The 12,036-nt window shown below is 46.5% G+C and overlaps 1 protein-coding gene across 1 annotated transcript in view; it reads right to left on the minus strand.

Moving 5' to 3' along the window:
* VPS13C (vacuolar protein sorting 13 homolog C (S. cerevisiae)) overlaps positions 1-12,036 on the minus strand; it is a 161,286-nt gene that overhangs the window by 95,622 nt on the left and 53,628 nt on the right. Inside the window, exons 9-12 of the mRNA XM_015420051.1 lie at positions 10,992-11,051; positions 9,043-9,102; positions 6,793-6,873; positions 1,075-1,143 (exon numbers count right to left, since the gene is read on the minus strand). Coding sequence (XP_015275537.1) covers positions 1,075-1,143; positions 6,793-6,873; positions 9,043-9,102; positions 10,992-11,051 — 270 coding nt within the window. The remainder of the gene's footprint in view (positions 1-1,074; positions 1,144-6,792; positions 6,874-9,042; positions 9,103-10,991; positions 11,052-12,036) is intronic.

A 12,036-nucleotide genomic window follows, 5' to 3' on the forward strand; every position in this document is an offset into this window, starting at 1 on the left:
GGTGTCACACGTGAACACACATGAAGCGGCCTCATACTGAATCAGACCCCCCCCCCTTGGTCCATCTAGGTCAGTATTGTCTACTCTGACTGGCTGCAGCTCTCCAGGGTCTCGGGCGGAGGCATCTCACATCACTTCCTACCTGGTCCTTTTAACTGGACAGGCCGGGGATTAAACCTGGGACCTTCTGTGTGCAAAGCAGAGGCAGCCATGGCTCCCCCCCCCCCCAAGAAGTAGTGCTAAAACCAGGAACTCAGATCTAAAACATGCACACAACAGGAGACAAAGACTCTATCTGCTGCCAAGTCATTCCAAGATACCAGGACTCTAAGGATGCGGTGCTCATCTCCGTTTCCAAGCCTGCAGTCTGCTTCACAATCCTCCCCTGTACACTCCACACCAATGCTTCCCCCACCACCATCACCTCGAGTATGTGCCTGTGGGAGTTATACATGCTCGATGCTCCCGTTCTTGACCCATCCTCACAGGACCTCCAGGAAGTCTGCCACTCCAGAACTCTCATAGAATCATAGAGTTGGAAGTGACCTCCAGGGTCATATACCGGTAGTCCAACCCCCTGCACAATGCAGGAAATTCACATATGCCTCCCCCCCACACACGCACCCCGTGACCCCTGCTCCATGCCCAGAAGATGACCCAAAAAAACCCCTTCAAGATCCCCGGCCAAAGTAGCCTGGAGAAAAACTGCTTCCTGACCACTGTTCCCTCTAAGCTGAGTTAGTGTGAGCTAGCTCACAGTTCTTTAGCCTCTGGCTCACACATTTTTGTCTTAGCTTAGGAAACATGGCTCTAGAGCAAGCTAATTTATGCAGCAGGCAAATCGCTCGCTCACAACTTTAATGCCAGTAGCTCACAAAGTAGAATTTTTGCTCACAAGACTCCACAGCTTAGAGGGAACATCCTGACCCCAAAGTGGCAATCAGCATTTCCCTGGGCATCTCATTATAATGCAGTGTGAGAGCACCAAGGTAGCTGGGCCTCACCTGGGCCTCACCTGCCCAACCAGGATCCCCCACCCCTGGGCTTTCCCTACATGCACCCCCATCTCCGTGCCGCACACTTACTGTACTGATAGTTTCGAGGTTCTTGGCTGACCGAAGGGACTCCTCTTTTCAGCTGCTCCTGCAAAGACAAAATGCTAAGTGTCAATGGCATCAACCACATTATTATAGCTATATGGAGGAAAATGGCTGCAGCGAAGCTCCGCTTGTGGCATGCACATTTCACGTTGCTGTTAAATAAACTGCGGAGTGTTTGTGCGCTTAGGCTGTAACTCGAGATTCGAAGCTGCTGCAGAGACTGCGATTTTTTTCCAAGGTGATGCAAATGTTACGGCTCGGAAATTACATTTCCAAGCACCTTCAATATGCAGCTGTAACTCTACAGAATGCTTCTTCGAAAGTAGCAGCAAGTAGCCTTGAAGAAGAACATTTGCACACCAAACACAACATTCCAAAATGATTAAAGTGAGGTTTATTAAGTGCCTAGAGCTGCAGCGCCTTCCTGGAGAAAGCCTCATTGATTCAATGGGACTTACTTACAAGCAGACCTGTTTAGGACAGCTCCTTATAGGTGCTAGTGATGTACGCAAAACATGGATGATTTGTGCAAGTTTACAATCCAAGGAGAGGGGAAAATGTCAAATGCAAAAGGCATGAAAGGATTTTTGAGGCGGTCCTAGCAACAAGGAGGAGGAGGTGAAGGAGATTGGATTTATACTCCACCCTTCACTACCCAAAGGAGTCTCAGAGCGATTTACAATCCCTCTCCCTTCCCCTCCCCACAACAGACACAACTGTGAGGTAGGTGGGGATGAGAGAGCTCTCTTGAGAACTGCCCTTGAGAGAACAGCTCTGAAAGATCTTATGACTGACCCAAGGTCACACCAGCAGGTGCATGTGGAGAGGTGGGGAATCAAACCTGGTTCTCCCAGATTAGAGTCTGTGCTCTTAACCACTACACCAAACTGGCTTTGGATTTGGAACTTAAGTTATAGAGTAACACTTAAGTTATAGATCAGTCTAAAAGAGGCAATAGTTGTCCAGCTGAGGTGCAGTGAAATAGTTGGCAGATGTGCCTCCTTACTGGGGCGGGGGAGAACATCACAAGAGGCAAATTATTAGTCTGCCAACCGGGACAACAAAGTTATCAATTGCTACATTTCTACTTCCTTGTTGCCCTTAATAAAGTGATGCAATGAATGAGAGTGGTTGGATACTTTTATGTTATTTGCATTTCAGTCTATTTCCTTATCTCGCAACTATATGAATAAAATCTTCTTGGAAATGGGGATATTAACTATTCGAAAACTAATTTCCCCAGCAAATTTCCACCTGTGTTACCGGGGAACGCGCAACTCGTTACACAGAAAGGAAGAGACAGCTTGCAGTTTATTAATCAAAACTATCACATGCCAGACTGATAAACGAGGAACAGCTCTGCTTCCTGTTTGATAAGGTGGTTCCCCCAGTATCTCCAGTCACATGTTCAAAAACCGGTTCTGGAAAGCGGCAGGACATTCTGCAAATTACAGTCCTTACAAATTAGGCAGTTTATCCCTAATCCGCAAGACAAGATTCAAAGGGCAGTGGCAGGGCCCATGTTCAAGTGGCACAAAAGCTTCTGCTGCTCATAAGATACAAGATCACCGCTTGGTCAATCTGTCAAACATTTCTAGAAACAGTGCTGCTTCCAGTATGGAGCCTTTAAATTCCAGTAATAACTGCATGTCTGTTTGGACTTAAGCAGCAGAATTGCTGGTGAAAGATACTCTGGCAGACAAGTCTAAAAGTCTAACACAGTAGGTTGGAAATGCTGCAACAGCAAAATACTGCCTAGAATAATTTGTGAAAAACAAGGGAAAGAAGAGAGGAAAGTTCTGCAAGCCCAGCAGTTTCTCTCTTGCTGAAAACTGTGCCCCTCTCCATAGGTAAAGGAAAAGGTTTCCCTTGCTCAAAAGCCAGTCGGATCTGACTCTAGGGGGCGGTGCTCATCTCCGTTTCCAAGCCGAAGAGCCAGCACTGTCCGAAGATGTTTCCATGGTCATGTGGCCAGCATGACTAAACGCCGAGGCACACGGAATGCTGTTACCTTCCCACCGAAGCGGTACCTATTTATCTGCTTGCAGGTTGGCAGGAGCCGGGGCCAGAGACGGGAGCTCACTCCAACACGCAGCACTAGGGTCTCGAACTGCCAAACGACAGACCTTCCGGTCTGCAGCATCAGCATCTAAACCTCTGAGCCACTGCAGCCCCGCCCCTCTCCAGGCCACGGCCAAAGATCTGGAGGGCACAAAGCTCCCCCATTCTGGGGAGGGGCATTTCTCTTTAGATGACTCTCGTAAGAACTTGGGAGTGTGAATAGAACCCCGCTCTTCTAATAGTGAAACTGACCGATGTGGTGGCTAAAAAAAGCACATCTTACTGTCCGCGTTTGACACAGAAATCAGCCCCCTCTCTTGACCTGGCCAGTCTCAAGGCTCAATTACTGTACCCTGCTCTACATGCTGAGCCGGAGCTTCGTTTGCTGCCAGCGCACCTGGCCAAACACGGCCCTCATCTCAACCACGCACTCTGTTTTGTTGGCATACTGACATCTACACAGTCAGATGCCCTTACACAGAGAGCCAGTTTGGTGTCGTGGTTAAGTGCGCGGACTCTAATCTGGGAGAGCCGGGTTTGATTCCCCACTCCTCCACTTGCATCTGCTGGATGACCTTTGGCAAGCCGTAGTTCTGATAAGAGCTGTTCTTGAAAAAGAGCAGCTTCTGTCAGAGCTCTCTCAGCCCCACCTCCCTCACAGGGTGTCTGATGTGGGGAGGGGAAGGGATAGGAGTTTGTGAGTCGCTCTGAGACTCTGAGTGAAGGGCGGGGTAGAAATCTAACCTCCTCCTCCCCATCACCCATTTAATGGGTTGAGCCCCAGGTTAAGAGCCCAGGTTAAGAGCCCCAGGTTAAGACCACGGACTGTAATCTGGGAGAACTGGGTTTGATTCCCCACTCCTCCGCTTGCACCTGCTGGATGACCTTGGGCAAGCCATAGTTCTGATAAGAGCTGTCCTTGAAAGAGAGCAGCTTTTGTCAGAGCTCTCTCAGCCCCACCTCCCTCACAGGGTGTGTCTGTTGTGGGGAGGGGGAGGAGAAGGAGTTTGTAAGCCGCTCTGAGACTCCTTTGGGTAGTGAAGGGTGGGGTATAAATCCAATCTCTTCTTCTTCTTCTTCTTCTCTCCAGCCAAAAACAATGCCTGCCTGCATACCCCTGCCTTCTACTACCACGCGAGACCACTGTCAGTACTGTCCATTCCTACTGGACAAGTCCAGCCCTTTTAGCAGAAACAGGAAACATCAACAGCAGGCTCACAGGAGGAGGAGGAGGGTTGGTTTTTCTACTCCGCTTTTTCTCTGCCCTAAGGAGTCTCAGAACGGATTACAATCTCCTTCTCTTTGTTTCCCAACAACAGGACAAAGTTCGAGTCCAGGGACACCTTTAAGACCAACAAAGTTTAATTCTGGGTACAATCTTTAGGGTGCACGTACACTTCTTCAGATGCTAGCCAATTTCTGCTGTAGCTCAGTGACGGAGCGCATGTGTTGCAGTATAAGGGCCTCGTGAAGAGCAGAGAGCAGCCATCACTTCAAGACAGAGACAACCAAAAAAGACAGTCTTGTTCTGCACACGCTAGCTTTCCAAGCTCATAAACTATAAAAGTTTCAGTCTAGCCTCGTTAGTTTTCTAAACCCCGACAGCAATGAAAAATTAATAACAAAACCAAGCTACAGGTTGCAAAACGTTACAGGGCATGAACAAAATGAGAGAGCCGTCTGTTGGTCATCTCTCCTCAGTCACTCATCAGAAAGCAAGATAGCCTACAGCATCGAATCCTGTCTGTATATTTGTCTCTGTAGCTGTGGACTTTTCTACAAGATGTATATTGTTCTTTAGGTTTTTTGTTATCAGTGTAGTATAATTAATAAGACACACCAGGGTCTTTATTGTATATTTAAGTATATGATTTAAACGGATATATGAGGACACAGTAGCTTATTGGAGTTGTGTGTTTTGCTTTAATACGGTGTTTTCCCAGGTTTGCTCAACCTGGCCATGTTTCCCCGTGTGTTTGTTGCCATAAACAATAAACGGTTCCGTCTAGCCTCGTAAGTTTTCTAACCACGATAGCAATGAAAAAATAATAATAATAAAACCAAGCTACAGGTTGCAAAACATTACGGGGCATGAACAAAATAAGAGAGCCATCTGTCGGTCATTAGGCAGTGTTAGCTAGTTTTCAAATAATCACGCTGTTGGAGCAGACTTACGATGTAATCTGCTTATGAGATAAAACGGGGGTTTGGCAAACAAGGCCACCTCGAGAAACGGCGGGAGAATGAGCTGCTAAGGGTAAACACGTATTTTTTTAAAAAACCATGACTCAACTTCTGTATTTTTTCAGTATGTTAACTCTGCAACGGTCATAAGAACCCAGCAGACATTCACTCACCACTGTCCAGAATTAGCCTGGGGCCAGAATACCCAGAATAAAAAGTAGAGACATCACCCTGCCAACAAAAGTCCGCATGGTCAAAGCAATGGTATTCCCAGTAGTCATGTATGGCTGTGAGAGTTGGACTACAAGGAAGGCCGAGTGCCGAAGAATAGATTCTTTTGAACTAGGGTGCTGGAGAAGACTCTTGAGAGTCCCTTGGACTGCAAGAAGATCAAATCAGTCAATCCTAAAAGAAATCAACCCTGACTGTTCCCTGGAAGGCCAGATAATGAAACTGAAGCTCAAATACTTTGGCCACCAAATGAGAAGGGAGCACTCCCTGGAGAAGACCCTGGTGCTGGGAAAGACTGAAAGTCAAAGAAGATGGGGACGGCAAAGGATGAGATGGTCAGACAGTGTCATAGATGCAACGAACATGAAATTGAGCAAACTTCAGAGGACGGCGGAAGACGGGAGGGCCTGGCGTGATCTGGTCCATGGGGTCGCGAAGAGTCGGACTCGACTGTGCGACTGAACAACAACAAAAATACCCACCACAGGACAACCTGCTAATTTGAGACTCCTGCAACATTTGTGAGCGGTTACGTGCTACACCAGGTGTGCCCTTAAACTGCCTCTCCTCCAGGCAGCCGCCATCACACTCTTTATCCTTTTCTCTTCACCAGTTTTAGACAGAGGCCAGAGTGAACGATGCCGCCCCAACACCCAAAAGGAAAGGAAATGGCAAATATTCTTGCACTCTTTGCACACAAATTCTACCCACTGGTAGCCAATGCAACACATACAAAGCTTAGAAAAGGCAGAAAAGGAAAATAACTGAACTCTGTTAACACTAGTTCTTGCTAGCTATACAGTTATGGTACAGCTTTACACATTTACCAATCTTACATGCACTGGTTACCAGTGTTCCCTCTAAGGTGAGTTGGTGTGAGCTAGCTCACAGTTTTTTAGCCTCTGGCTCACACATTTTTGCCTTTGCTCAGGAAGGATGGCTGCAGAGCAAACAAATCGATGCAGTAGCCAAATCGCTCGCTCACAAAACTTTAACGCCAGTGGCTCACAAAGTAGAATTTTTGCTCACAAGACTCCACAGCTTACAGGAAGCATTGCTGGTTACACTTTTAGAATGTAGAAGGTTCTATTCTAGCTGCAAAAATCATAGATCAGCGCAAAAGCTATTCTTGCTCTTAAGAAACAAAACACCTATGTCATTAGCAAGACAACAGCATGTTTTATACAAACATGAAGCTTATTTAGTATTAAATTACCAGTATTTGTTCCCGGGAAGAACGATAATACAGTTCACTGTCCACATTCCAGTAGAAACTGAGGGAGTCGAGACGTAACAACTGGAAAAACAGATAAGGTTCGTTAACTGCTAGCATCTACGATTCAGTCTCTTGCTGGTGAAATTTTAGCTCTAAATCTAGTGATCTGAGCTGAGGCTTAAATTTGTGGGAGTCTGCAAGGAAGGCAAAGGAGTAGATTAGAAATGACAAAATGTTATAAAATACAGTGAGGTCAATGGTGCATCCCCCATTCATTGTCATGAACAACCTGAGGGGCTGGGGGGGGGGGTGTTGCAAGGGATTAATGATCGTGCTTCAGGGATGTCTCCCTCTGACCTCCTCCCTCTACATGGAAATCACTAACTCCAGTTAGTTGGAATACTCAAAAGCAGGCAACTGGGCAAAAGTGGAGTTTGATTTTTCCTTGCAAACAGGGATTTTGAAAATGCTGATGTATCCAGGCACCCAAATTTAGATGTCACAACCAGCTGTTAAGACTTCTGTTTTCTACCTACTACGTGCCATTCTACAGGAAGAGCATGCAAACCCAATAATGAAGCAGGTTCATATCCGTCATGAACGAATGGAGTCTGAATGAAACCCAAGTGCTATATAGATTTTATCTTGCCTTGCGGAAGATATAACTTAAGTACATAAGACCATAAGAAGAGCCCTGCGGGATCAGACCAGTGGTCCATCTAGTCCAGCATTCCTGTCTCACACAGTGACCAACCAGTTCCTCTGGAGGGCCAACAACAGGGCAGAGAGGCCGAGGCCTTCATAAGAACATCAGAAGAGCCCTGCGGGATCAGACCAATGGTCCATCTAGTCTAGCATCCTGTCTCGCACAGTGGCCAACCAGTTCCTCTGAAGGGCCAACAACAGGGCAGAGAGACTGAGGCCTCCCTAAGAACACCAGAAGAGCCCTGCTGGATCAGACCAGTGGTCCATCTAGTCCAGCATCTCGTCTCCACAGGGGCCAGCCAGTTCCTCTGGGCCGCCAACAACAGGGCATAGAGGCTGCCTCCTGGCTCTGGGATTCAGAGGCTTAGTGCCTTTGAATGTGAAGGTTTCCCTCAGTCACCATGGCTAATAGCCATTGATAGATTTATCCTCCATGAATCTTATCTAATCCCATTTTAAAGATCATGTGACTCATCACACTTTCACATGGCTCCATTTTGACGGTTTGGCTATGGCACTGGCCAACTGTGCAGAACCCAAGAGACAAATTTGGGTTCCTAAGATGCAGCAACTGAAAAGACCACCAAGAAACGAGGTGGGAAACGGTGATCAGGATTCATGCACAAAGGAACTCAACTGAATGAATCATGAGGGGATTTGAAACCAAGGGACAGGGACATCTGTTTAATACTAAAAATAAAAAAAGATACCAATTCCTGTATCATAGCTTTGAAAAAAACAAAAGCACATCTCCCCCTATGCAAGGCAGAACTGAAAATTACAATGGGGGGGGGGGGGGGGGAATTAACTCCATAGAGGACGGAATATGTGGAAAGAACAATTCTCAGGAGGACAGCAATATGCTGGGGATGTGCCGGCAGCAAGTGAAAGCAATTTCATGCTTATTAACATCCCACAGTTTTGAATTTCCAGTACTTCAAATTAGGCCAGGAACAGAGAAACACTACTGGACTGCATACTCCACTGGTCTGAACCAGCACTTATAATAAGCACAACAGGCTTTAGAATTTTTTCCTACCTAAATGAAAGATAGAAGTTGTCTAACATGGTTATGCCCAGTGGCCCCTCCTGTCTTAAACTCAGAATAGTCACAAAATCCAGCCAATCCAGTTAAGCTGACCTGATATTTGTATTTGTTACAGTCAGCCACCCATCGGCCAAAGAAACAGAGAATGATTACCTAAGCTGGAATCCAAGGAACTGTATAACTGGTTCTCAGTGTCCAATGGTGTATATGGGGGGTAGGGTGGTTCCCATGCCACAAGCATCCACCTTATGTTACAGGTCACTTGGAAAACTACAAAGGCTTTCAAAAATCAGCGATATACTATTGGGGAAGGATGAGGGATGCTATTGAAAGGAAAAAAGTAAAACACTCCACTAAGCATGGCTGTCACTAAAATAGCTCTTTGAATCCCAGCTGCTGAACTTATCATTCTCTTGTGTGCACTCTCTAATTCCTTCATGGATTTCCACTTTATTTAAGCATCTGCTCTGAGAAACTGCAATAGTGACAGACAGTACCTTATATATGATTTTTGCAGCCTCGTTTAGAATGCAAGGAGCCCAGTTTTCATTAGCGGTCTGGAAATTAAAGACATGCATTTTAGCAAATTTTCACTTGCTCTTCATTTCAGACACTTTATACACTCCCACAACCTTCTAAGTGCGAAGCATTTTTGGCCACTTAATAATAACGGCAACAAATAATTCACACTCAGGTGGTGTCAAATGTTTCAAAACAGCAAGCTCCTATAACCAAAAATGAAACCTTGCCAGTGTTTTCTCACATTCTGATACCACGGCAACTTTGAAGTGTTCCTCATTTTAAAATATTAATCAAGTAATAACCAGGTTTAGGAAAGATTTCCCAGTATGCAACTTGCTACATCAAGCAAGAAGAAGAAGAAGAGATTGGATTTCTACCCCGCCCTTCACTACCCACAGGTGTCTCAGAGTGGCTTACAAACTCCTTTCCCTTCCCCTCCCCACGACAGACACCCTGTGAGGTAGAAGAAGAGGAGGAGATTGGATTAATACCCCACCCTTCACTACCCAAAGGGGTCTCAGAGCAGCTCACAAACTCCTTTCCCTTCCCCTCCCCACGACAGACACCCTGTGAGGTAGAAGAAGAGGAGGAGATTGGATTAATACCCCACCCTTCACTACCCAAAGGGGTCTCAGAGCAGCTCACAAACTCCTTTCCCTTCCCCTCCCCACGACAGACACCCTGTGAGGTAGGTGGGGCCGAGAGAGCTCTGGCAGAAATTGCTCTTTTTCAAGGACAGCTCTGACAGAACTACGGCTTGCCCAAGGTCATCCAGCCAGGTGCAAGTGGAGGAGTGGGGAATCAAACCCGGTTCTCCCAGATTAGAGTCCGCGCACTTAACCACGACACCAAACTGGCAAGCCAGGACAAAGAAAGTTTTGGAAAAGACCAAACGCCCATTCCCACCCTGCTAACTTCCAATAGGCAGGTTCCCATCGTTCCTTCTTGCTGGGGATGCCAGCCTCCAGGTGGGACCCGGGGATCCTCCGGAATTGCAGCTCCTCTCCGGACTGCAGAGATCAGTTCCCCTGGAGGAAACGGATGCTTGGGAGGGTGGGCTCTCTGGGGTCCCTGTGCTTCCCAGGCTCCATCCCCCAAACCTCTAGGAGTTTCCCAAACAGGATCTGGCAACCTCACCCCTCCGTCTCCTGCCCGTGGCCAGGAGAGATGCGGCAACCAGTGTTCCCTCTCAGCTGAGTTAGTGTGAGCTAGCTCACAGTTTTCTAGCCTCCAGCTCACACATTTTTGTCTTGGCTCAGGAAGGATGGCGCCGGAGCAAACTAATTGATGCAGGAGCCAAACCGCTGGCTCACAACTTTAATGCCAGTGGCTCAGAAAGTAGCATTTTTGCTCACGGGACTCCGCAGCTTAGAGGGAGCGTTGGTGGCAACCCTACAGTCTTGAGCATTCAGCACTGGAATGATAACTTTTTCATCCTTGAAAACTCAGCTCCTCCTAATTCAGGAAAAAAAACACCCCACAAAATGATTAATGAACTCACTTGCTACTGTGTCAGTACCAAAGAAACAGTTATTTTATTGTGCCGTCACAGCAAATTTCCTAGAAAAGTATTACATCGCAGGGCCTTGACCTGCTTGTAATTTTCTCTCTCGGGCTCTCTGTTTTTGCAGCTGTGCAGCTGCTTTTCAAGGACCTGATGGTTCGTGCTGAGTCACAGAGCTGCCTTTTTCCAACCCGGTCAGGTCAGGTTCGGGCATCCAGCCAGGCCTCTTACATTCCATCCCTTTCCTACCGCTCCTGCCTCTCGTACTAATATTTCCCCTTTTCCAATTGCACACCCACGTTCATGAGACTGAGGATTACAAGACTCGAGAGCTTTGCTCTTTTCATTAACTGTGAAGCATGGGAAGCTCCCCCCCCCCCCCCGGTTTTTCGCCGCTCCTCCCAAAGAGCTCAGCGTTACCAGCAAGCTCAGCTCGCCCAGAGTCATTCCAAAAGAAAGGGGTCGGCAGGGGTCTGTGATCTGCAAGAAAGCAAAACAAAAGTGAAATGATGACAGAAACATTACTAGATTATTCTAGTCCCTGGTTATAGAGGTCACAAGGGATACAAAATCTATGTGGACTGTCTGAAACAAACACCAACAAAAGAAAAAAGCCTAACTTTGAGACTATGACTTTGTATCTTCAGGTTATTTTAGGTAACTTCTCTAGAAACTAACTCGCGAGAAGGCAGTCCTGAACAGCTGGCTAGAATGCAAATAATTACCTACATAACAACAACAAAAGTTCAATATAGTCAAAGACCAATCATATAACATACACAATGTGAGTGAAATATACATTCAGATTGAGACGTGTAAAAATAAAAATCGGGACTAAGTTCCAACAATAAGCCAATTAGATGCTTCCCCCTACAAATTACTTCTGGAGTCTTACAGCTGGTAGATGTTCTCCCCTGGGATTAGGGAGTCCTCCTGTGGGGATAGCAACATATTTTTTTCTCCCTCAATGACCCATGTACTCACAGAGCTTCTATGTTAGCACGTTTTAATGGGTTGCCTTCCGCAGTACTTCAAGGGAGATTTTCAAAGATTCCTTACGCACAGAGGCTATGTGATTGTGGAAGAAAGGAAGCAGAAAGTATTGAGCACGGCCTTCTGTATTGTGAAAACTATGCTGACATTCGTGTTAAATATTTAGATTGGTGGTTAATGGATTTAATAGGCCAATCTGATAATTATAAGTCCTTTTTTCTTCTTTCTTCAAAAAATGCTGTAACTGTTGAAATAGTGGCAACTATTAAGAGTGGTTGAGCAGTGGAACAGTCTGCCTCGGGAGGTGGTGGAGGCTCCTTCGCTGGACGTTTTCAAGCGGAGGCTGGATGACCATCTTTCGGGTATGTTGTAGGTATGTAGGGCTGTCTTTCAGCTATGCTCCTGCAGAGTGCAGGGGGTTGGACTAGATGACCTGCAAAATCCCTTCCAACTCTAACATTCTATGATTCTA

This window comes from Gekko japonicus, unplaced genomic scaffold (genome assembly GCF_001447785.1).
Source record: "Gekko japonicus isolate JY-2015 unplaced genomic scaffold, Gekko_japonicus_V1.1 scaffold369, whole genome shotgun sequence".
NCBI lineage: Eukaryota > Metazoa > Chordata > Lepidosauria > Squamata > Gekkonidae > Gekko > Gekko japonicus.